This window comes from Cavia porcellus, unplaced genomic scaffold, assembly GCF_034190915.1.
Source record: "Cavia porcellus strain 051 isolate PalLab524CR breed Dunkin Hartley unplaced genomic scaffold, mCavPor4.1 scaffold_15, whole genome shotgun sequence".
NCBI lineage: Eukaryota > Metazoa > Chordata > Mammalia > Rodentia > Caviidae > Cavia > Cavia porcellus.
In genome coordinates, this window is record NW_026947498.1 from 46,698,684 (window position 1) to 46,724,973 (window position 26,290).

The window sequence follows — 26,290 nt, forward strand, 5'->3', positions numbered from 1 at the left end:
CCTTTGATTTTTTTTTATTTTTATTTTTTTTTTTTTTGAGGCAGGATCTCACTGTGTAGTGCAGGCTGCCTTTGAACTCACTTTCATAGCCCAGGCTGGCCTTAAACTCACAGGAATCTTCTTGCCTCAGCCTCATAAGTGATGGGATTATAGGCATGAACCATCATGCCTAGCTTTTTACTTTAAAACAATTAACTTTCCCATTTTTTATTTTTTTTTTTTGAGAGGGGGTGCTTTTTGAGACAGTGTTTCTCTATGTAGTTCAGGCTAGCCATGAACTCACTATGTAGCCCAGGCTGGCCTTAAACTCCATATCCTGCCTCAGCCTTCTAAGTGCTGGGATTACAGGCATGCCCCACCATACCTGGCCCTTTTACTCGTAACTTTTTTAAAAAATTAAAGAGAAAAAAAGCAGAACAGCAAAAAGGGTAGAAACAATACAGAATTTCAAAAAAAAACAAAACAATAAGATAAATTACATATTGTCCTCTTAGAAATAGTTGTTCAAGTTACAAAAGTAAATCATACAAAGTGGACATTCAAACAGTGAGACTGCAAACAGTTCTGTTTAATGATCCAACAAAAACTTAGTGATATGGTTATCAATCCTACACACTTAAACATATATGCAGTTAAATCTTTTAGAGCACTTTCTTTTCTTCTCTTTTTTACAATAGCAATTACACATTTAGGGTTATGTTACTCCTACAGTTCTTATTGCTTTTTACACTAGAGACACAATGTGATATTTAATATGATTCTTACTTATTTCACTAATGAAGCTAGTCTCAAGTTGTCTCCATTTGCCTAAGGCCTCAAGATCATCCTTTTTATAGCTGAGTAATATTCCATTGTATAAAAGTAACACATCTTTTTCATTCACTCTGTGGTTGATGAGCATTTTAGTTGTTTCCAAGATTTAGCTACCACAAATTGTGCTGCTATGAACATGGATGCACATATATCACTGTGACATGACCTTTTTAGTTTTTCTGGGAAAAATACCCTGGAGGGGAATAGCTGGGTTGAATGAAACTTCCAATCCTAGACTTCTAAGAAATCTCCATACTGATTTCCATAGTGGCTGCACCAATCTATACTCCCTCCAACAATGGAGCAGGCCCCCCCCCCCCAGCCTCGCCAACATTTGTTATCAGTTGATTTCTTGATGGCAGCTATTGTTTCTGGAGTGAGATGAAATCTCAATGCTGTTTTAATTTGCATTTCTTGAATGACCAGTGATGGTGAACATTTCTTTATGTATTTCTTTGCCATTTGTATATCTTCATCTGAGAACTATGTGTTCATCTCAGATGCCCATTTTTGGAGAGGGTCTTTACTTTTGAAGTCCAGTGATTTACTAGGATTAGTATTTGGAATTCAGTCTGAGCACATACTACCCAGGCCACTTCAGTGGTTTCTGAGGTAGAGCTTACTGTTGTGAAATGTTTATCTGTGCTCATTTCAGTCTTGTACTTTGCTAAGGGACATTCCTAGTTGAGTATAAAGACTATGTGGTGCCTTCTTTAGGAGTTTAATAAAAAATACTTTTGCACTTGACAAGGGAAGAGTAAGTTTGACTTCTTCAGGACTTTCTAAATGTTTTGGGACCCCAACATTATCACAATAATTTATGCAGTATTTTCAATGATTCCTGTGTTTCCCTCGAGTGCTGCCTGGGTTCATCTTGTGAGAATCTCCTTAAAGTGGTTATAAACCTGCTGTCAACTTTTGTCAAGTCTTGTAGTAGAAAGTGTTAGCAATAGAACTTTGCTTGGTTTTGTCAAATAGACTTGCCTCAAATATGTCGTGGTCAGGTGATCTGCAGGTGAGAAGAGGAGGATTGCAGAAAGTATAAGAGGTCGTTGCAGAAGGATTGATTACTGATGTGACAATTTCTGGCCTATTAATATAAAAACAACTTTGTTTCTCTTCTAGGGATTGTTCCCTGAAGGGGAGACCATTTCATCTCTTCCGATTACTCATCCAGTACCATGAGCCTGAGCTTTGTTCTTTTCTTGATACAAAGAAAATTACTCCAGACGCCTATGCACTCAACTGGGTAATAAAGTGAAAGTAGGAACACTTAATGGAAAATAGTTCATATAAAACTGTAGTTAGGTATTGTTTTTGTTTGGTTTAGACAGGAACTTGCTATGCAGTTCAGGCTGACCTTCAAACCACTTCAGAGCCCAGGCTGGCCTTAAACTGATAGCGATCCTGTTGTCTCAGCCTCCTTTGTGCTGGGATTACAGGCAGGTGGCACTGCCTGGCTAGGTAGTGTGTTTTAAAGGAAAATAGAGTTCTGAGTTACAGACCAGGCCCAGCATGCTGGCGCACACCTTTAATCCCAATCAGGAGACTATGGCAGAAGGATCAGTGCGAAGTGAAAGTCAGAATGAACTACATAGCAAAACCCCCCATCTCAAACAAGGAAACAAAGTGAGTGAGTAAATAAATCATAAACTATTGATATTTAAACTAGAGGAATACAGTTACTTGTTTTAAAAAAAATTTTTTTTTTTGCTCTTCACTTACGTTAGCTCAGACTCTTTTATATAAAAATTAAGTTTTTGGGGGCTGGGGATTTAGCTCAGTGGCATAAGCACCTGCCTTACAAGCAGGCAGTAGTGAGTTCGATCCCCGGTACCGATAAAAACGAAAAAGACAAAAAAAAAATCAAGTTTTTGTATTACACGTAGAAATTTATGCTTAATATGTATTGTGTATTTATGTATATAAATGCAGTATTCACTATAGTAGCACTTAATGTATTTCTGCAAATATATGAGTATAAAATATGTAAATATATATCAATTCAATTTAAAACTTTTACATGCTCAAACTTTTTTTTTTTTTTTTTTTGTCTTTTTCCTTTTTATCGGTACCGGGGATTGAACTCATGACTGCCTGCTTGCAAGGCAGGTGGTTATGCCACTGAGCTAAATCCCCAGCCCCTTCAAACTGTTGATGATGCATGTAAGAATTGGTAAATGATCATGCAAAGTTTACTTAAGGTTATTAAATGGCTGATATAAAGGCAAATAATGTACAACTCAGCGCTGCGTTCTTCTATATGTGTATTTTTGATGGAATGTCTTATTCTGAGTTATCTTTTAGTTTTAGAACCCCTTACACTTAAAATTTATTTATGAGTTGCATGGATTATGTTTATTAGAAAATAAAACTAAAGAATTTTAAATACTCATTTATTCATTCAAAAGCCATGCAAAAGCCATTACAGGTAACATAATTGGCCTTTTTTAAAATGAAAAGCTCTGCTTTTTCTAAGTCTTATTAATCAGAGACAGATAGATTCACATAACTGCTTCTTTATTCAATCTGGGTTATCATGTACCCTTCAGAGAATTCTGTTTATTTGTGGAAGAATGAATGTGAAATGAGCAAGTAAAAATCCAAGTATTATTATGAAAATAGTCTTAACCTCACAGACTCCCAGTAGAGCTTTCAAAATTTTTAGGATTGTCAGATTACTCTTTGAGAGCTGCTCTTCTAAGGTAATTTGAAGATGTTTTTAAAACAATGATTAGAGCTGCACATTGTGGCATACTCCTGTAATACCAACAGTTGGGAGGCTGAAGTACAAGTTTCTGGGAATTTTGGGGCAACCTAAGATATATAGTGAGTTCAAGGCCATTTTGGACTGCAAAGTGAAACTGTCTCAAAAAAACAACAACAAAAACAAAACAATGATTGGATGCTAGAAGACCATTAAGAAACTAAACATTTATTTTGTTTTAGATAATCAGGATTGAACCTAGGGCTTCACACTGAGTTACAGCCTCGGTGCCACCCATCCTTTTATTTTTTATTTTGAGACAGGTCTTGTTAAGTTGCTGAGTTGCTTTGGGCTCCAGTGTCAGCTTCCCAGAATGCTGGGATAGCAGGCATGCACCATCACGCCCAATTTGAACATATACTTTGTGTATATCTTGCCTAACTTCTCTTTAGGAAAAATCCTGTTTCTGTCACTTTATAAGTGTTTGATACAACACACAGAGTTTATAAGGTTGAAATTCATCACTTGTAAATTGGGAATAATAATAATATCTAAAAGAATGATGGGGTGAGTTAGCATCTGTTCATGGTAATTTGAGAATTGTAATTGGACTCAATAAATCCTAAACCTTAAGTAGTCTGTTCCTAGTTTTCTCATGCCCACAGGCTTTTCAGTTTGGGCTAAAAATAATAAAATACCTATAAAATTTTGATTTCTATGATTCATATGTTGCCATTAAATCTACTTATTTATGTTAAGGTAGAAATTATTCAGCATACTGGGAACTGAACACAGGGCTTTGTGAATGCTAGGCAAGTGTTCTACCACGGAGCTACATCCCTATCACTTTTAAATTTTATTTGGGACCAGGGTCTCATGAGTTTCCCAGGCTGGCCTTGAACTTCTGATGGTATTTCTTCTACCTTCTTAGTAGGTGGGATTGCAGGTGTGCACCCCTATGCTTGGTCTGAATACATTTCTGTTGCCAGAACTCTGAATTATAGTCTGTTATTTCAGGAGTTTAATCTAAGTACTAAAATAACTGGTTACTCTTTACTTGAAGTGGTAGGTAGTTTATTCTTCCTTCATTGGATGAAATAGTTATATTTCCTTTTTTTTTAATCATAAGATGAAATAAAACACTTATAAACCTTAACACAACTGTGAGCAATAGAGTAGTAGTTTTAGTTGAGCTAGATTAAGGGTTGCTGTATATTACTATTCAATTTGAATTTACATCTTCTAATCTGAATTTCTGATAGTAATTTTTTAAACAACAAAAAACTTAAATAGTATTTTCAATTTAAAAAGCCCTGATTGAGTAAAACAGCAGCTACATGGGCTGTGGTATTCCTACTCCCAACACCAATACTCACTCCCAGTAAGTTCGGGAAAGTTAATAAATATGACAGTTTAGTATCTGACATGAAGTATATATCGAATGTCTGTTTCTTATTAGCTCCCTTGTATTAAAAATGTCTTAAATATAATCCTTTAGGTGGAATTGTTTTCTGATCTTATAAAAATTCAGCAACTTACAAATATGACTGAATTCATACGGTTTAAAAACACAGTTGTAGGCTGAGGGGTTAGTTCATCAGCATATGCACTTGCCTGGCAAGTGTGAGGTCATGAGTTCGATCTTTGGTATCAAAAAAACGACACAGTTGAATAACTGTATAGTGATGCATTCCTATAGTTCTAACACTTGGGAGGCTGAGGAAGGAGGATCACAGCAAGTTGAAGACCAGCCTGAACAATACAGCAAAACCCTGTCTCAAAAAAACAAAAACAAGTTGGGCATAGTTGTGCAGGTCTGGGAGTCCAGCACTGCTGTAAGTTTGAAGCCAGCCTGTGAGTTCAAAGCCAGCCTGAACTGCATAGCGAGACCCTGTCTCAAAAAAAAACATCCTAATCACAATAAAAATAAATAACACAGTTGGGGTATAGAAAAAATTGTAAATTAACAGCTCTTATTGTAGACCTCATATAAGTCTAGAGGTCTACAATCTGTTGAACTGTGAATTTTGTTCATCTGTGTCAAATGATTTACAACTAAGCTTTGGAACAAGTTTACATTTGGCATTAAAATTCCATTGGGTGCTCTTACGTTTCTATATTTGATCCTCATAATTGCTTTGTAAGTTAAATACTATGCTGTAATTAATAGTAACTATGCTAATTGCTCTTATAAAACTCTGTAGGTAATTTACTAGTTATTATACTACAACAGAGATATGTTAATTACTTTAGATATTCTTGATTAATTATCTCTTTCCAAAACAATAGTGGTAGAAATGGAACCTTAGGAAGGTAGTAACTTGGCCTAAGTCATACAGCTAGTAAGTGACTTTGTGTCACTTTTATGACATATGTTTTGCCTCTGGATTCCATATACTAAAGTTTAAGTTACATTAAGCATCAGTGCGTATAATTTGTTGTAGTATTTTTCATTTGTTTAATGCTTTTAAAAAGTATTACAAACCAGTTCTAGTGGTTCATGCTTTTCATTTCATTTCCTAATTGCAGCTTGGAAGCCTTTTTGCTTGTTACTGTTCCATGGAAGTCACTCAGGCAATATGGGATGGATATCTCCAACAAGCAGATCCATTTTTTATTTATTTCTTAATGTTAATTATCCTTGTTAATGCAAAGTAAGTATTAAGTTGATTAGATTTTTTTTCTTCTCTCAGGGTGGTCTGTTAATATTTAACTCATTCAATTTAATTCCCTTTTACAGAGAAGTTATTTTGGCACAAGAGTCAGACAGCAAAGAAGAAATTATCCGTAAGTATTATCTAAGGTGGAGAAAAGATTTCAGGTCAGTTAATACTTCCAGAACTCCATATTCTCATCCATAAATTTAGGAGATTAGGCTGCAGTTGCTCTGAGGTTCCATTTAACTCCTGTATTCTTCAAACACTCTAGGTACAGACACCTTAAAGATTGTTTTCTCTCATTTTGCCATCCTCATTCTTTCCTTCATGTATTTTCACTTTTTTATTCTTGTCTGTACTGTTTCTCTGATTTTAACACTCAAGTGGATCTTCCTTCCTCCTTCACCACCCTCAGTGTTCCTTTTTGTACTCAGTTGACCATCTCCATTTGGAAGCTTTGGTTCTCTCTTTTGGAATCTTCTCACTAGTTCCTCGATACAGATCATTATGTTCTCTCTATCTTACCTTACACTTTGTATTACTTGTATAATATTGTTTTCTTATATTATTGTGACTTTTTAAATGTAAGATAAGTTCCTCAGAAACTATTATTCTTTTTTTATTTCTAGGGCATTAAATAGAATAAATTCTATTTAATGAATTCTGATTAAAGCTGTTGAACTTGATTTTATTATCTGATCATGCATTATTAACAGGAAAATTGCATTGACAGTATCAGCTTTTCTCTACAAGCAGCTTTTTAAAAGCATCACCCTTGAGATTCCATTGGTGTAATATTTATTATGCTGAATGTATTTTCAGTTTTGAACATAAATAGTATAAATTTTTCACAGTTTGTTAAACATTATTGTATCTGCAATTGTATTTCAGAGTTTTTGGAAAATACCCCATCCAGTTTAAATCTTGAAGATATAGAAGACCTTTTTACTCTGGCTCAGTATTATTGCAGTAAAACACCAGCTTCTTTTAGGAAGGTAAAAGACAAGAAGTGAAAGCTCATCTGCATTTCACATTTCGTACATTGTTGTATACTTTGTGTCAAGTTCAGTCAGAATATTCCTAGGTTACTCTTCCTTACTGTCTTTTTATGTTCTGTGTGATTTTTTTCACCGTGAATGTTCTCCTTAGTAGAGAAAGTTTTAAAAAGATACTGAAAATCATCTTAACCTTCATTCTGATTATTAGTTATTACTAATCCTGAGAAAATTGACTGTAAGGTATGAGTACTTTTTTAAAACTTTTATTTTAAGGAGAATAAAACCAAGCAAAATAAAACATAAGCCAATCAGAACAAACCAGTGTAAGTGACACAACTTCAGAACAATGGTTACCTTGGCTCTCATCTTCAAAATAGCTGCAGGTACCTTCAGACATACTAAAAATCAAACAAAACAACAGAATAAAATCAATAAAAACAAAACAACGAATTCAGTAAAAGACTTCAAAACAAGATAAGAGTAAATTCAAAATGGATAGCATAATATATCTTGTTATCTGTGAAATAGTTGCCCATGCCATCAGATCCAACAAAATCAAAACAGAGCAACAAAACTCAACTCAATAATGAATATGATACAGGACATCAAGACAATAGGAAATCAATAGTGGCCACCACCCTCAAAAGGAGATCCTCCATAGATGCTACACGGAGTATTGCCATCCTCTGAATAAATGATCAGATCACCAGCTTTAGAACTACAAAGTCAGTGAAACACTAAACACTGCAAGCATGTAATTATATTATACCTCAGTAGCTATCATTGCAGTCTGTGTTTCTCCAGATCAGCTGGTCACTTGGCTCTTATTGTTTCCCAGCCTGAGTGCTGAAAGTGGCTGGCATCTGGCTTTACCCCGAGTGGCATTTGCAGGGAGGGCTTGCTTCTTGATGACTTCTTGTTCTCTTTCCCTGCAGTGTGCAAATCTAAATGAATGCTTTTGTAACTTCAAAAATTGTATTTCATAGATCTAGTGGAGGTTACATAGTATTTACTGTGTCCAGTGCAGCTCTCAGAATTCACAGTGGGGGGACAAGGGGATGGAGAAATAAAGAGACAATGAATATACAGAAAGCTGAGGTCAAGTGGAGCCCTCTCTTTGGGTAGGAGGAAAGGAACTGCTCAACCACCACAGTGTGTTTTTATTTACACATTCAGCAGGTTGATGTCACATGACACCCTTTGCTTAACTAGCTTGACTCTCATGCCCCATATATTTTCCTTGTGTTTTGGGAGCTGAAACACTTGTTCCCCTGGGGTGCTCCATGCCCTCATGGTGGTCCTCTTGTGTTCCTTGCTCAGGGCTCCTCAAGTGTGAACAGTCTCCAGCTCAGCTGCTCTCTGACAGTTACTATGTCTCCTTTTCTGAATTCAGTCTTGGACAGTCTTAGTAGTGCAAAACTGTGTTGTAAACGGACAAAAAATGGGTCTCATGTCCCCTTCGAGACCAAGATCCTTAGACTCAGTGCTTTCAATGGATGGTACCAGATTAAAGCATGAGTGGTACGAACTTCTAGGAAATAGCACCTCAAGAAGCACAGATGATAGTTAAGAGGTGAAGTGTTTTAATTTACAAAGCATACAGATTTGTCTGTGACCTCAGTGGTCTATAAGAAGTGGTCCTAGTTGGTAGCATGCCACTGAAATGTCAAGGTTACAATATGTTCTGTATAGGTATCTCAGAAGACAAGTAATTTTCCTGCAAGAACATTTTCCTCAAAAATAGGAAATTTACAAAAGAAATTATTTCAGTTTCCAACAGTTGGGTGAATCAGATGGTGGAAACAGTGGTTTAGCATGTTGGATGAAAAATGTCTTTTTTTCTTTTTCATTGTTTTAAAAGAATCACAGGACCCAATAAGGGTACTAAATTATTTCACCCTTTATCATGGTTATATGAATATATTTAGGGAAAAAGTTTGATTTTGATTTTTTCCATAATGTTAAAAAATTTCTTTTTGAATAGGATAATCACCATCTCTTTGGTAGTACTCTGTTGGGAATTAAAGATGATGATGCAGATCTGAGTCAGGCTCTTTGTCTAGCCATCTCTGTGTCAGAAATCCTTCAAGCAAATCAGCTACAAGGGGTAAGTAAAGGAAGATCATTCATCAGGGAACTCTGCCTGTTAAGTATAAGGAATTGGGTTGGGCATGTACCTCAGCAATAAAGCTCGTGCTTAGCAAATCAGCCTCCAGCACCAGAAAAAAAAGAAAAAAATGTTTTTTCTTGTTCATTGAGTCCCACAAAATTAATTCATTGTAGCATTGTGGCTATTTTACTTTTGTAAAAGGGTGTTAAATCAATTTTTAAGCTGCCAGCTTGTGTGTTACTGTTTTTTCATTGTTCAGCAAAACAGTCAAATGTGCAATTGTATAAAGTACTAAAAGGGTGAATTTACGTTTAACATTTAAATTCTGTGTAGTTACACCCAAATTAAATGACATGGTTTAATGCCATAAAACTACTGAGACCAATTGCAAAAAGCTATACCGTTATCTATTTGATCTCCATGAAAATTTCATAAGACATTTTGACCACTGATATTTTTTTCAGCATATGCTGTTAATTAATTTGTTTTATCACAGTTAACTTTGGGCATATATATTTGGAAGGTTGGGTGTATTTTCAAAGTTGAGCAGGGAAAAAGGATAGATATGGAATGATAGACCTTTTACAATAATCCCTGTTGGAGTTCTTACTATATTTCTGCTGATTGGTCAGAATTTTCAAAGTACACCCTTCCTCATTCATTTCTTATTAGAACTAATATTAAAAAGAAAATATGTAATTCACATTAAAGTGATCCATGTGAACTTCTTTGGTTCAAATTGTAGCCACTCTCCCCCAAGAAGATTTGTTTTTTATATGAATTTAATCATTGATAAGTTTGTGGGTTTGCTATAAAAATATCTAGAGTTGTATTTTATAACTATATAGTGTTTATATGATGCACTCTGAAAAATTGTTAGATTATATAATTAGATTTATTGTACAAATTGGCATTCTCTTGTTACATATTTTCAGACTTTCAAGTCAAGAAGAATGTATAAAAAATGTGTTAACTATTTAAAATTAATAAAAATATTCAGGACCTTGAGGTTATTTTCTTGTGTCTATACAAGTTTGATCCTAATTCTATGTGATACCTATTTTTCTGATGAACTTGTTCTCTGTCCTTTGGTTAACTATTGTTTGTTAAGCAATGGTTGTTACTATTGTACTGTGGAATGTGAGGCTCATGGCAAATTCTAGTATGTCAATGTTTCCCTCTAGGAAGGAGTCCGGTTCTTTGTTGTAGATTGCCGTCCTGCAGAACAGTATAATGCTGGGCATTTATCAACTGCTTTCCACTTAGATTCAGATCTGGTTAGTATAAATCCTCATTGAATATTTTGGAAATAAAATTAATTTTTTCCTTTAGCTTATAAATATACATGTTCAAGATGTTTTTCTCTTTGCATAAAGAATGAGTCTTTGCCTCAAACGACATGTTGCTGTTGGGTTTTCTTTTTGCCCAGGACATCTTTCTGGCATCATAGAGGGTAAATGACAACTGGCTAACCATCACTTACTTTGCCATTATTATGTCAGTAAATTCCGAACTTACAGTGAGCTACCTAGTAGGCCAGTGAGTATAGTGCCTTGCACTTAGTAAGTAATCTATAAATATTATTTCTTACTACAATTGAGTAAAAATTTTAAAAGCTTTTGCCTTAAGTCATTTTTGTAATCAAGAATATGTGAGCATACAACAAGCTAATGTTTAAAATTAGAGTAGTGTCTGCATGTAAGTGCTCAGTTCTTAAAATTACTATCCTAGGATCATTTTGGTTGAAGGGGTAAAGTAAATAAATTTTGTCAGAGATGATTAAACTGGAGACTGACATCATTTAAGCAGTTCTTGTCGCATTAGAGCTCTAGGAGTGGGGAAAACAGAAGTTGGGTACTAACCTCTGTTTCTGTCGTTTTTTCCTAACTTTTCTGGCAGTGTGGTGCTGAGGCTAAAAAGATGTGTATAAAGGTCTAGGTGGTGGTGATAGGAATCTACAGGAAGTGCTTTCACTCAGGTTTTGCACATTGTAGGTAGGAAAGGTCATCATGGTCTGTTTATATTGTGTAGGTGAACTCTTCCTCTTCGATTCTTAAGCTTATTTTAAAAATTTATTCAATTGATTCATGAATATATGAATTAAAAGTTTTTTTCAGAAACTATCTCCAGCATCATTAGCAAGCACTGCCAATTTGTTTAATCTTCCGAACATTTAATATATATGTATATATTTCTTGTTTGATCACTTGCCTTTTAAGAGTTTCTTGGAGATTTTTCCATTTAAGTACTTTTATTTTTAATGCTACATAGTGATCCATGATACAGATACAGATTTTTGTGTGGTTAGTATACATTTCACTTATTTTCATTTTTTTTTTTTTTTTTACAAAATGCTACATTTGTATTTTGTGAACTTAGGCAGCTATTTCTCTAAACTAGATCCTTTAAAAAGTAGAATTGTTGGGTTGAGGGATACAAGCATATAAATTGTATTAACAACCATTTTATTGCCTTTTTTTTTTTTTTTTTTTTTAAGTTTTTTGAGAACAGGGTCTTGCCACGTAGTCCAGGCTGGCCTCCAACTCATGGCAATGCCACTGCCTCAGCAAGGTATGGGATTACAGGTGTGTGTCAACATGCTCTGCTTTATTACTTTTTGAGAAGGCCAGAATATCTTATAAGTTCCACGGCTGTAAATGTGAATGACTATTTCATATCATCAGCATTGTGGGACATTATTGGTCTGTCTCTTTTTTACCAGAATGTTACCAGAATGAGAAGAGGAAAATACTGGTAATTATTTTTGAGACTAAGCACCTTTTTAAAATTTTTGTCTAACAAATTGGTCTTGTGTATAATACATTCATTTTTTCTGTTGGAATTTCACTGTACTTTTTACATAGTTCCAATATAACAATTTTTAAAATTTTTTCATTGTTACTGCCTACTTGTTCCTTTGAGAGTGAGAGATAAATTTTTCATCCTTGTGGCTCTAATATCTAAAGTAGTGTTGAGACAGGCTTCTGTTTCAAACTGTTCTCCTCTAAGACATACTTCCCCCATAAATGGAAACTGAAAAATAGAACACTTAGACACTACTCTTTTTTATTTTAGTAATGAATCCTTCCTTTGTGTTGAATACTTTTTTCCGTGATATTTAAGGACTCTGTAGCTAGTTAATTGTTAAATAGGGAATCAAGCAGCTGAGCGTGGTGGCACATGCTGTAATTCCAGCTGTTTAGGAGGGTGAGGCAGAAGGAGCACTAGTTCAACCCCAGCCTGGCCTATTTAGCAATTTAAGGAGACTCTATCTTAGAATAAAAAGTGAAAAGAGGACTGGAGATGTAGCTCAGCGCAAAGCCCTGGCTTAGACCTTAGTACCACATGTACACACACACACACACCCAGGAGACAAAACAAAAGCAGAAAATGTTAGTAGAGCAATATTTTTTTGTATAATTTAACCTTCCTGTGATTTTCAAGTTTCATTCTAAAGTATATAGGTATATTTATGCACATTTCTTTTGTCTTAGGGATTTTATTTACAGAAACCTTTTCTCTTTGTTTTCATGGTGGCTCTTTCGGTGTTGTCTTTCCTAGAAAAATACTTCAGGTTTTATAAATGTATATGGAACACAAACTTAAACTTTTACATTTTCTAAAATTGTCTAGATGCTCCAGAATCCTTCTGAGTTTGCACAGTCAGTAAAATCCTTGCTGGAAGCACAAAAGCAGTCCATTGAATCTGGCTCCATAGCTGGTGGGGAGCATCTCTGTTTTATGGGTAGTGGCAGGGAGGAAGAAGACATGTATATGAACATGGTCCTGGCACACTTTTTACAGGTACGCTGACATAGATTATTTCATTCTGCTTGACTGTTGTGTTCAAGTTGAAGACATTTGCATGGCTTTTTACTTTTACATACACTGTTAGATTTATCTGTATTTTTCTTTTCAGCTGATTTGTTTTATATCTTGCCAAGAAAAGCTGACTTTTTGTATAGATTTTTCTCACATGGTTATCTGGTGTGTATTTTGTTTTAAGTTTTGAAGCATTTGGAATTTATTTTTGTATAAAAAGGTAGAAATTTAAGAAAATTTCTAGACAGTGAAGCAATTATGCTATCAATTTGAAATACCATGTTTTTAATAGTGCATTTCCGAGCATCAGGTTCTGTTTCTGGATTATTCTGTTAGAGTGATCTTTCTGCTTATTTGTGCTGTGTTACTTTGTATAGTAGTTATATAATTCATTTTAATATTTTCATTTTTATTTGAATAAATGTTCATTTATGTTTATTTATAACATTTAGCCATTTTTCCTTCTATTTTTCAGTACAACTAATTATATTAGTGATATAATTCAAATGGTCATTTTGCTTTCTTTCAAACCCTCAGTAATGACTCTTTATAAAATGGGGTTTTTTTGTAGTTTACACATTAAGGTCTTTAGTTTGTATGATTCACAACTATGGAATCAGGGAGTTTATAGACTTGGTGTTAAACAAGGCATTCTGTTTGGGTTCGTTTCTCTATTTTTCACTAGGAATTTGGTTTGAGAAACTTTCTGTAAAGGCAAAATTTCTCAAAGACGGAATCAAAGCCAGGTGGTAGTACATATTTGTAATGTCAGGAGCTCAGGAAGATCACAGTGTGAGCTCTCTAGGAACTCAGCAAGGTTTTCAACAAAAAGAGAGAAAATTCCAGTAATTCACTTGAGTGCTTCCCTAGCATGCCCTGAGGCCCTGAGTTCAATTTTCAGTACTGCAAAATAGCTTACAAAAACAAACAGATAAAATCACAAGAAATAAGATATTTGAAGGAAAGATTATTATCAGGTAATTTTAAACCTTAAAGGAAAGAATTTAGAAATTTATTCAGAATAATAAAAATAGGGCCCCAAATGTATGTGTATGTATGTGTATGTATGTGTGTGTATTTCAAGACAGGATCTCACTATGAAGTTCAGACTGGTCTTGAACTTTGTGTAGTCCAGGCTCATCTCAAACCCACTGATCTTCCTGTCTCAGCCTGTCAAGTGCTGGGATATGGGCATGTACCACCACACCCAGCCCAAATTTATTTTACTTATAAATTTAATTAGCCTATTTTAAAAATGCTTTAGTATAAGCTATATTTTAAGGGTTCTTATATTATAAAAGATTGAGATATTGTCAATAGTATTATTCAGATTATTTACAGAATTTTTTAGAAATTTTTGTCATGAAAAGTTAAAAGAAATTGAAAAGTAGTATAATTGAATGCTATAATTGAATTTTTTATAACATAATCATATTTCATACTTTTTAAAATAAAAAAGGAGCGTAGTGTTTAAATTTTCCTGATTTCCTTAGGATCTAAAACAAAGCATTTTTAATTGATTTTTCTTAAAAAATCTGTTTTATTTTGTGGGTTTCCCATTTCTAATTTTTTCCTTGCATATATTTGTTGAAAATAATCCAGTTGATAATTTTATATAGAGTTTCCCACATTTGGAATTTTGACTACATTCACGTAGCTAGCTACATTCCTATAAGCTAGTTAGAGCTAGAGATGTGGTCACATTACCCTTTTAGGAAGGAAAGGCTCTTAGGATATGTCTTAGTTACTATTCTTGTTGCTGAAACAAAATATTCAACTCCCAAAGTTAAAGGAAGAAAGCAAGCTCACAGTTTATAGTTTATAGTTCAGGTCATAGTTGACTGGCTCCAAGGCAGATTGGCACAGCAGAGCTGCATTGCAGAGGAGAAACAGTTCATGGCAGGCAGAAGGCAGTGAGGCAATAAAGTTGAAAACAGTGAGCAATAGCCCTCTTTTTGTCCCTTGTATCTTATCCAGGCTACCTACCCTTAGAGCAGGTAACCGTGACACCCAGGGTGGGTCACCTTTAATTCTAGCTTCACACCATGAATCAATCCCAGCATCACATCCTTGATCCTATTAGCATGACTAGATCCTAGATCTAGTCATTTCTGAAAAGCCCCCATCTAGACATCAAGATGCAACGCTTTTTCATGATTAGTTGTATTTCTTTTTATATTACCTTTTTATAAAAGATACAAAATATTTTTTAAAATCTCTGATTATATTTGATATCCTTTAAATGTTTTTCATCTCCTACACTATTGGGACATTGATACAGATAGTCCTGTTATTAGTCATGAAATTGTTCCTTTGTTCCTGCCCAAGCAACAGATCACATTACAAAACATAAATGTGTGTGTGTGTGTGTGTGTGTGTGTGTGTGTGTGTGTGTGTGTGTTTGTGTCTATGTGATAGATGTGTATGGCTCTCTGTGCCAAACTCTAAAATGTTAAGGAAACAAAGTGCAAACATTTAATATATAACTGTATTGCATTTGTCAATTTTCTAGAATTACCAGTTTTAATTAAATCATACTTTGAAATAATTTAAATTTTATTTTTCATTGCAGAAAAACAAAGAATATGTGAGTATTGCCAGTGGAGGATTTATGGGTAAGATTTTACTTTACTAATTTCTTTGCCTTTACTCTTTAATTATGTTTAGCATCAAAGCTTATTTGGAGTAACCAAATTAGTTGAGTAGTCTTTCTATTCAGTCATTCAGCGTTTTTAGAAAAGACATATAGATAGCAAACACCACAGGCAATTGAAACAAGTGACTGTTTGGTAAAAGACTGTTAGTGTTCAATTAGCTTGTGTTTCCAAAAAATGTTTTTAAATTTTTATTTTACTTTTACTTTTACTGTACACATACTGTGCAGCCACTTCACTGCTGAACTACATCACCAGCTTCTCCAGAAGTATTTTTTTTTCTCTCTCTCTCTTTTTTTTTTTTTTTTTGGTCTTTTTGAGACAGGGTCTCGCTGTGTGGTTCAGGCTGACCTTGAGCTCACTTTGTAGCCTAGGTTGGTCTCGAACTCACAACAATCCTCCTGCCTCAGCCTTCCGCATGCTGGGATTACAGGTGTGAGCCACCACACCCGGCTCAGAAGTATTTTTTTAAAAATAGTGAAATTGCCTATATTATTTACCCCTAGGGAGAAGGATTTGACAAGAGAAGTAAACTAGGAGTTGGAGGGAACGTTACACAGTATATCTTTTGTATTCTTTAAATGTATTATTATTTTACTTTTAAAGTATTTGAAGATTTTAGCTAGGATAAACGAATAATTGGCTATATGGAATAAAAGAAATAATCTGACTTTTCAAATCTGCATACTAATATCTGGTAATCCAAGATAGTAAAATAATTGGCTAATTTTGACAAATATTTGAGAATTTATAAAGTATTAAATCAGTATAAGATAGAAAAGAACTTACCTTGGCACTAGAAAAAAAGGTATATGGAAGTATGGAACTAAATATGCTGAAGTATAACAATCAAATCAGTGTACGTTGAAAATAATAAAATCTTGAGTGTAAAATATGGGAGTCCTAACAGGAAGGAGTTAACTTCTTAGGTAATGTAATTTTATGCTGCAAGTTAGAATATTTGGTAAGTTAGGATCTATTTCCTCTTGGTCTTTGTTGATGCTAGCAGAGATTATGAGTATCACCTATGCATCATAACCTTATAACTAACTACCTTTGCAGCTCACACCAGTGTACAAAAGGGATTATTTTAATTAATGAGTTGACCTTTTTGCCTAATGTTATTTATTACTAATCTTCATAATATAATATAGAATTAAGCATATAATTTTCAAAAATGTTCAAAAAGGATTTTATAGTGTATTCTAGATTTTAGAAACTTTTTTAAAGTAAATTGTTTGATTTCCAAGCCCTTCCCATAACTGTTAAGAAACATTGCTTCTTTATTATGGGAAAAATTGATTGCTATCTCCTCATGATATAACAAAGAATCCATAGGTTTTCCATTACTCCTTAATATCATAAAAATGTAGCAGAGATTATCTGTTAATATTTGAAAGATAGTCTTTCAAAGAGGAAAACAGAAAGTCTATACAGTTATTGTTAATCTTAGGTTCAGTTAAAATTTAAAAAGTTACTTCTGTATTAAGGGCTGTAGAGAAAGGAGAAGAGTTTTGCTGTGGTCCAGAGATCTTTATTTCTTTATAGGGTACAGAAATACTTTTATTATGTTATTGGATTCTTTTTCATTCAGGTGTTATGTTTATTATGCTTTTCTGATAATGAATCTTCTACAAAGGCTCATAGCTCAGGTTTGGTTGTTTTCCTTACCTTAAGCACTGCAGCAGCACCTAGCAGACATCAATGTGGATGGACCAGAAAATGGTTATGGTCATTGGATTGCTAGCACCTCCGGCTCAAGGAGCAGTATCAGTTCTTCTGTTGATGTAAGTGTATTGGTTAATATGTCCCCAGACTTTGATCAATTCTCAGAAAAGTAATTAGCTACTAAATTCCCACCATGAGAGAAATGGAGTCAAAGTATTTCAGACATAGTGAAGAGTCCAATTTTGTGATGTTGATGCAGATAGTATGCACTGTTGAACTAATTAAAATGATGGGTGTACTGTTGAACTAACTGAAACTGTTATGTGAGCTGATTCCAGGAACCTTTTGGACCCAGAGAATACTACACGCTGTGTTTATAGTTCTCCCCCATTTCAAACTTACATGATTAGGGCTTCGGTTTAAATTCACACAAGAGTGGTTCAGCAAAAGGAAGACAGGAAACAATTGCTAGTCCTGTTATATTTGATTTTTAGTTATTGAGATGTACATTGCTGCAGATGTTTGCTATAGTGGATAAATCCATTTTTCTGCTTTGGAAATATTTGGGTAATAAGTCCTTCATTGTTTCCTAATATTTCTTGTTTAATTGGATGTCACTGAATATTTTTCTTAATAAATAATAGTTATCTACCTAATTTTTATTCTTTAAAACAAATAGCTGCAGTGCAGGTTCATGGTTACTAATCTGGGCTTGTGCTTTGCTCTGCCTGGCTTCCAGTTTCATCTCCAGCTCCTTTGTCATCTCCAGCAACATCTTTCAGCTATAGTTTCTTCACCTATGCAATAGTTGATAGTAATAGAATCTTCCTTATGAGGAGGGTTGAGGCTTAAACATGAAAGTGCACATATAGTATCTTTCACTGAACATTTAATAAGATTTATAAAATTATAACTTACTAGAGAGAGAGAGGTTTGTCTTCAACCTTAGAAACAAAAGCAGGTTATTGTTAAAACGTCATCAATAGATAAGGCTTCTCTAAAAATTTCATTTATCTCTTGACATCTTTTTATGAGAAACTAAATAAGTACTCCATTGTGCATGTTACAGTTTTTTCAACTAGATTCTGTTATTGAATATATAGTTTTTAGTCGTTTACTATTACAAACACTGCTGCAGGTAATTTTTGTAGTGATATATTTGTGTCTGCTGTCACTATTTAGTCCTAGAAGTTGAATAACTTGATCAAAAGATTACTTATCAGAATCTTTAGAATTGTGCTTTATTGTCAAACAGCTCTCCAAAAAATATTATTTAATTTATATTTCTAATCACAGTCTTTGGACTGTTGAAGCTTTTGTTTTCAGATTTGAAAAACATGGAGCCCATCACAGAAACCATTATAAAGATGTGTTTCATTCAAAAGTGCAAAGAATTTCCGCAATTTAATTTGGTTTCGAATTTAGATATAGAATTAGAAAATTTTTGTGTAGTTAATGACGTATTTCTTCAAAAATAAAAGTAATGTATATTCACTGTAGCATCATATGTCAGTAAGCATAAAGGAAACAAAATCACTACTAAGTACCAGAGATAATAATTTCCTATTTGGAAATATTTGCATCAAATAGTTTATTGTATGTATATTTTAGTATTTTATTTTAAAAGTAGTAATGATAATTTAGTTCTATTTTCTTTTTTTTTTTTTTTACTAAATGTAGCATTTTCTGGCATTTTAAGGTATTTTCAAAAACCATAAAATACCTGAGTCTTTAGGAACTTCCTAATTTTTTTCTGTCCTGCTTCCTGATGATTTTCTTTACATAAGTTCTAGAGAGGAATTAGTGGGTAAAATGTTTGACACCTATCATCATTTTGAGTTCTAGGGTATGTGTTAGCCATCCTGTAAAGCAATATAAGAATTACACTCGCACTTACGTCAGGATAAAATTAAAGGCTTACTTGGAAATATTTAAAAAGCAAAAACATTCAAGGACTGAATGTTTAAAAATTCAGGAGTATGAACATAGTTTAATTATGCTTTTACTTATTTTTGTAGATTAGTATGAGTTCAGAAAAATTACTTTCTTACTGAATACAAAAGGTCATTTCAGACTATGTACACATTTATGTACAGATATACCTTCATTTTCTTTCTGTACATTTTCAAAATAGCTTCACCTAGTTTGCTAGTGTCACCATAAAAAAATAACCACAGACTGGGTAGCTTACGTAAGAGGAATTTATTTTGTTACTTTTTTAGAAACTAATTAGTTTGCTAGTGTCACTGTAACAAAATAACCACAGACTGGGTGGCTTAAGCAACAGAAATTTATTTTGTTACAATTTTAGAAACTATAAATCTGAGATCAAAGTTTTGATATATTTGGGTTATCCTAAGTCCTTTCTCCTCTGCTTGCAGATGGCTACCTTCTCCCCCTGTCCTCACAGGGCCTTTACTCTGTACCTATACACTTGACTCTTCTTCTTAGGAGAATTAGATTAGAACCTATTCTGACTTAATTTTATGTAATTGCTTCTTTAAAGGCCCTGTCTGCAAGTACAGTCACATTCTGTGATGCACTCAAAGTCAAGACTTCACATGAATTTAGTTCATAATATGAGGATAATTTTTAGCAGTTGTGTCTGCTAATTATTTGAAGAGCTGTTCCATCTATATTCTTATTTTTCAGGGTGAATCTTCTAATGGTTCAAATGACAGAGGAATGAAATCACTGATGAATAAAATGACTGTGGCTTTGAAAACAAAATCCGTTAATGTCAGGGAAAAAGTTATCAGTTTTATTGAGAATACATCAACTCCTGTGGACCGGTGAGTATTCTTACATAATTTCAATTTGTTATTAGTATTAATGCATATTAATTGTGCAGATCAGCAGATTTCACTGTCACATTTCCATATATGCATATATTGTGCCACTCAGAGTGATTTGCAAATAATGAATCTGCTCCTTCATGTCATTCATTTAAAAACAAATACTCAACTGTCAGTTTTGCATGGTGGTGCAAACCTGCAATCCCAGCTTCATAGGAAACTGAGGCAGGTGACTCTTTAGTTTGAGTCCAATTCAGACAATTTAGCAAGACCTTGTCAAAATAAAATGAAATTAGAAAGGCCATGGGCATGGCTTATTGGTAGAGTGCTTACTTAATATGTATAAGGCTCTGGGTTTCATCCCTCTGTCCTACCAAAAAAAATCATTAAATAGCTCAGTATGTATTATATTTGGTACTTGCTTCCCAAATGTCAAATGGATGGGGAGTCATCTACTAGATGTAGTGATCTTAGAGAACTTCTTTCTCTGTCCCAGAAATTTAAAACCTGGCAACTTGATCATGCTAAATATGGCAGGATCCAACTTTTTCAAGTTTAGATCTTCATACAGATTTTTTACAAATATGAGAAAATTCCATTTTCTTTGTGAATTATAAACCAGAGGTTCAATGAACAATTGATAAACAAATTTGAGAATTATCTGTTATATAGTGATTCTGATTTTAACTGTGCATGTATGTTTTTTTTCATGTATTAGTTTAACTGATCTTTCTTGTTTCTAGAGTTCCAACCTTATCTTATAATTGTATCATAGAATTCGCTTTTAAGTAAGCCTACTCTTTGAAATGGGTTAAAGCATTTGATTTCATTTTCATGTCCTATTGTAATGTCTTGGAAAGTTAAAATATTGAGTTTAAGAACTGAATGTTAGGAATTTGTTCTTTATCTTTAGTATAGTACATTTACATACATGTACATGTGTTCCCATTAAATAAATAACAAAATAATGGAAGCTGGGCATGGTAGTGCATGCTAATAACCCTAGCACTCAGGAGGCGGAGGCAGGAAGGTCAGTCCAAGACCCTGTCTCAAAAAAAAAAAAAAGGTGATTTTCATTAATCCAGAAATTTGTACTTTAAAATAATCTACTAATAATTATTAAAGCATTTTCTCAAATTTGAAAAATTTTTTTTTGCTCAGTAATACCTGTTCTTAAAAGCCTCTTTAGTCCTTCTGAATTACAATGTTACTGCTACATTTTGTGGCTTTGAACATTTAAAATTTTATTTTAGAATAGGCTAGCAATAACTGTAATTCTTTGAAGATGTCGTCAATTAAAATATCACTGAAAAGTGGCTTTTCTTAATTTTTCTTTGTACTTGGGGTAATTAAAATATTTTCTTTGTGTACAATCTGGGTTAGAAAACTGATATACTGTTGTATTTTTTTATAATCATTTTGTTCTGTCCTCTACCTTGATTTGCTATAGAATGTCTTTCAATCTTCCTTGGCCAGACAGATCATGTACAGAGCGGTAAGCTAATGAATAGAGCAGCTTTATTGAATCATCTTTTCTTTTAGCATCCCTCTTGCTATCTACAAATGCTTTGTGCTGTCTCGGCTAAAATTTCATGTAGCTGTTTCAAAAGCTGAACTTTCTCATTCTGCTTATAGGATGTATCATGCTGATGAATCTGGTGTGGTTGTTTGACCATTTTAATTTTTTTTTCTTGCATGTTTCTATCTCACATTCCTAAAATATAAATCAAATTCCTTCATACCTAAGAACGTCATAAGTCCTGAAGTTTTTATTCTGAGGCAGGGGAGAGTAAAACAGAAAGTATATATGCAGTCAAGATTTGGCAGGGTCTTAGCTTTGAGGGTAATTTACTACAGTACTCTCTTGCCTTATCAGAAAATTACAGTTCCAAAATAATGAACAGTTCATGGTTCAGAACAATTTTTTTGCCAGTGACTGAACCCAAGAACCCTGTGCATGCTAAGTATCCATTCTGTCACTGAATTATACCCCCAACCTCAAAGTTAAATTTGTTTACAGTTTATACTCCCAACCTCAAAGTTAAATTTGTTTACAGTAAGTTTGTATTTTCAGATATTTCAATTTTTATTTATTGTTACTGTTGTCACTACACAGTGCTAATTATAAAACATCTATTATATCAAAGGAAATTGCTCCTGTTAAAGTTTTAATCTGTTTTTGAATTAACTGTTTTCTTTTGTTCAAAGGCCATTAAGGTAGTCTAATTTTATTTAACACCCAGATTTTCTCCTGGATTCTTAATTTTTTAGCTTATCTTCTGTTATTCACATGCCAGATATATTTGTCTTGAAAGTATAATTTAAAGAATGAATCAAGTTTCTGAACTCAGTAAATTTAAGTAAGAGCCTGTCCAAATTATTTTGTAGGTATTTCTGTTATTTGTCAAAAAAAATTATAAGTAGCCTGGAGTGGTGGTGCAAGCCTGTAATCTCAGCACTTTGGAGGCTGAGACAGGAGGATCACCATGAGTTCAAGGCCAGCTTGGACTACATAGTGAGTTCAAAACTAGCTTAACGTACATAGTAAGACTCTGTCAAAAAACAAAATAAAAAATTGCAAATAATTTTTAGAAATAGTCCAACCAGCATTCAAAGAAAGTAAAACTGTTGGATTTCATTAACCTTCAGCCAATTTTAAGAAACATCTCAGTAATCACTAGCATTCTTATTCATAAAGGTTTTAAATTGTATTATAAATCTAGATCAAAAATGAACAGCTTGCTTTTTAGGATTGTCTTTACCATACTTACTTTCTGGTATGGGATTCAAGCATTTATCGTAAGCATGATCTTTATTATTTATTATTATTTTTTTGTATTCTAGCAGTTTATGCTTTAATAGGAGACAACTTGTAGTTTAGTCTCATAGAAATTCGTAATCTAGGTGGCACTAAAACATTTTTACATAAAGCTGTTACCTTTTTCTTCCTTTTGTGAGGAAAAGCTGAATCTGAGTTTGAATGTTGTTTGAACTATTTATTTCTATCATTATCAAACTCTGCCTGTTCCTCAGGTTTCCATTGTAACAAAACATCTGAAATAAAAAATTTAAGAGAAAAATTTGTATTTGCTCACTGTTATGGAGAATTGAGGTCATTTCTTGTGACAGGGAACATATCAAGGTGGGGAGAACAGAAAGGAGCCAAGTTTACCTCAGCTCTGCACAGTGGACCATGCCTAAAATCCCAGCTACCCAGATGCCTGAGGAAGGAGGACCACAAATTGCACCTTAGCCTGGGAAATTTAGTGTCTGTGTATTTTGAAAAGGATGGACATATGTAGCTTAGTGGTAGAGTGCTTATTTAAAATGCATGAGGCCCTTAGTATCTAGCAGCATGTGCATATATGCATGCATACAACACAAATCGCATGCGTGCATATTCCCCCCAACAACCTGTTAATTAAATGGCTGGGGTGAAAGAGGGAGAAGGGCTGTTGTTCCATTATTTTCTTCAAAAGCACACTTCCAGTGACCAAAGATCTTGCAGTAGCCTCTGCTTCTGAAAAAGATTCTACTATTTTCCTATCGCACCAAGTTGGGGGAAATAATACCCATAGATTTGAACTAAAACATTAATGAACATAGTTTAACAGTTTATAAGAAATTCTGGATAAGATAACATAAAATTGTGTTCTAACTCAATTCTAACTTAATCAAAATTTTGTGCTAATTTACTTAATCTGAAATTCCCAAAATGTATTCATTTTTTGACTATTGTTTTAGAAGTAAAGACATAATTAGGTGATACGACTTTCATTCATGATCTATATTAAAATTATTTAATATATAGATTTGATCTATTTTCTGGGAAAACAATTCTTAAAGATTTGTAACTTGATTCTTTTGCATGTTGGAATATCTCTTGAAAATAGAATATTCTGTCTTCGTATATAACAAAGAAAAAAACTGTAGTCTTCCTTTAACAGTGACTAATCTTAACTGAATCTTACCCTACAAATAAAACAATACTTTGCCCCCAAGAAAGGTGTGGTATTTTCTTCAAATATTTTAATTTCACCGTTTGTTTTTTGATTGAAAAGTAATGAGATAGTTTTGTTTTAAAGAGGTCAAATTTTCTGCAGAACCAAAACAGATTTGAATCTACATGTTATTTCTTTTTCTGTCATTTAAAAAATGGATAGATTCATTTTCATGGTTTATATTTATGCGGCAGAATTACTATCTTGGTTTTGATTAAAATAAAAGTGTTAGTAATATGAATGGGAAGAAGACACATAGATGTATAAGAGAAACCTTCAGCACTTCTGCTGGAATTTGAATATTTAGTGACATAACCTGTTTGGTATAGTAAACATACATGTAACACTTGCTATATACTAAGCATTGTTCTAGAGCTTTTTGAAATAATTCACTGATTTAATTCTCACAATAACCCTGAAGAATAGATACTGTTATCACCATTTTACAGGTGAGGAATAGCAGCACAGAGAGATTACATAACTTCTTTAACCAGACAGATCTTAAGCATCAGTTTTAAATGAATATTGAAATTGTTTACAATTAAATTTTACAAGTTAAGAGCAGCCTAGCACATCATTACAACACCTGTGCTGACATAATGTATCTTCTTTCAGTTTCTTTAACATAGCTATGCCTAAAGTGGGTGGTACAGAGAATATTTACATGTGTGTGAATATCCAGTGATGCTTGGTGGAAATTTTTGATAACTCCTTAAATGATGATTTCCCCTGAAATTCTTTGAATATAGGCATGTGAGCAGCAGTGACAGAGTGGGCAAGCCTTACCGAGGTGTAAAGCCGGTGTTCAGCATTGGGGATGAAGAAGAGTATGACACAGGTGTAGTAATACGCTTTTCTACAGACTGCTTCCTCAGTCCTCAGGAGTGATTATAGAATCATCTCTGGAATAGCATACAACTTCTTTATATAAACTTCTGTAGAGAGAATTGGAGAGTTTGTGGGTTTCTGTTAAAACTTCAGTTTTAGATATCTTAAGTTGTGCTTATTAGAAATCCAAAAGGAGGCTTTTGACTTTAGGGAAATTCAGCTGAGGAGAGGTCTAAGCTGATAATAATATGAGGGCTATCAGTATAGAAGCTGTACTTAAATCCATATGTTTGAATTTAAATTCCTTTAATCACCCACTATGAAATTAAGACTTGTGGGGTAGGAGTTTACAGTATGCCAAAATTGAAACATCTGAAAAGAGCCTTTTGAAACTGGAAGCAATATTCTAAAGGGCCACAAGATGGTGATATTGTGGCAGGGAAGTTTATCTTGCGTGGTTGTCTTTGTTTATATGAAAAGAATAATTTACTACTTTTATTTATAATTCCATACAAGAATGACCTGATTAATACTAAACACTCCTAAGTTTTATCTTGTGTTCCATAAGTCATCTTTCCACTCAGTAATGTTTCAGATTTTCCTTTCTAGCCATGAATCTCCTCACTGTCTTTGTATCATATACCATAATTTATTTAATCAGTCTTTCTCTGATTTACATTAGTGGTTGTCACTGTTTTTCTGTTTCAGATAGATGACCTTTTGAAAGTATATCCAGAGTATTAGATTAGAAGGAAGCACGTTAGATGGTCTTAAGATAATACAGAACCTCTCCTCTTTCTCAATTCTAACTTGTACTTCTAATTATTTCCTTTTTTTCCCTTTGTTGCCATATATCTATTATTGGTCTCTGTCTCTTTATTTCAACTTCCACCATTTAAAAAGGGGAGAGGAAAATAGATGAATAAAATTAAGTGGACTCATTTTTATAAATATTTATTGAAACTGCAAAATGCTATTGTATGTAATTTAGGAATATTAATATGTGGTTAAAGACAAGAACTCTAGAACTAATAACACCAACAGCTATTACTTCTTTGTAGAGAAGGAAAAAGGATGTGGGCAATGAGAGATACATACAGGCTTCACTGTTACTTTGTTGGATACGTGAGATTTCTTTTATCATTATGCCTCTATATTTCGAAATGTTCGTTTTTAAAAAGCCAAGATAAGAACACTTCTAAGTATTAACTCTAGAGACTGTTATTCTTCCTTAAGT

At 33.6% G+C, this 26,290-nt stretch overlaps 1 protein-coding gene across 3 annotated transcripts in view; it reads left to right on the plus strand.

Annotated features, from left to right (window-relative positions):
• Positions 1-26,290, plus strand: part of Tbc1d23 (TBC1 domain family member 23) — a 70,219-nt gene that overhangs the window by 37,707 nt on the left and 6,222 nt on the right. Inside the window, exons 5-16 of one of the 3 annotated variants that reach the window (XM_003469242.5) lie at positions 1,939-2,062; positions 6,050-6,174; positions 6,261-6,307; positions 7,069-7,172; positions 9,160-9,282; positions 10,470-10,562; positions 12,919-13,089; positions 15,680-15,722; positions 17,439-17,548; positions 20,082-20,221; positions 21,675-21,719; positions 24,975-25,063. In XM_003469242.5, the coding sequence (XP_003469290.2) occupies positions 1,939-2,062; positions 6,050-6,174; positions 6,261-6,307; positions 7,069-7,172; positions 9,160-9,282; positions 10,470-10,562; positions 12,919-13,089; positions 15,680-15,722; positions 17,439-17,548; positions 20,082-20,221; positions 21,675-21,719; positions 24,975-25,063 (1,214 nt within the window). Of the gene's footprint in view, positions 1-1,938; positions 2,077-6,049; positions 6,175-6,260; positions 6,308-7,068; positions 7,173-9,159; positions 9,283-10,469; positions 10,563-12,918; positions 13,090-15,679; positions 15,723-17,438; positions 17,549-20,081; positions 20,222-21,674; positions 21,720-24,974; positions 25,064-26,290 lie in introns of those variants that run through there. The other 2 variants (XM_063224830.1, XM_013151733.3) reach the window with 2 other exon arrangements.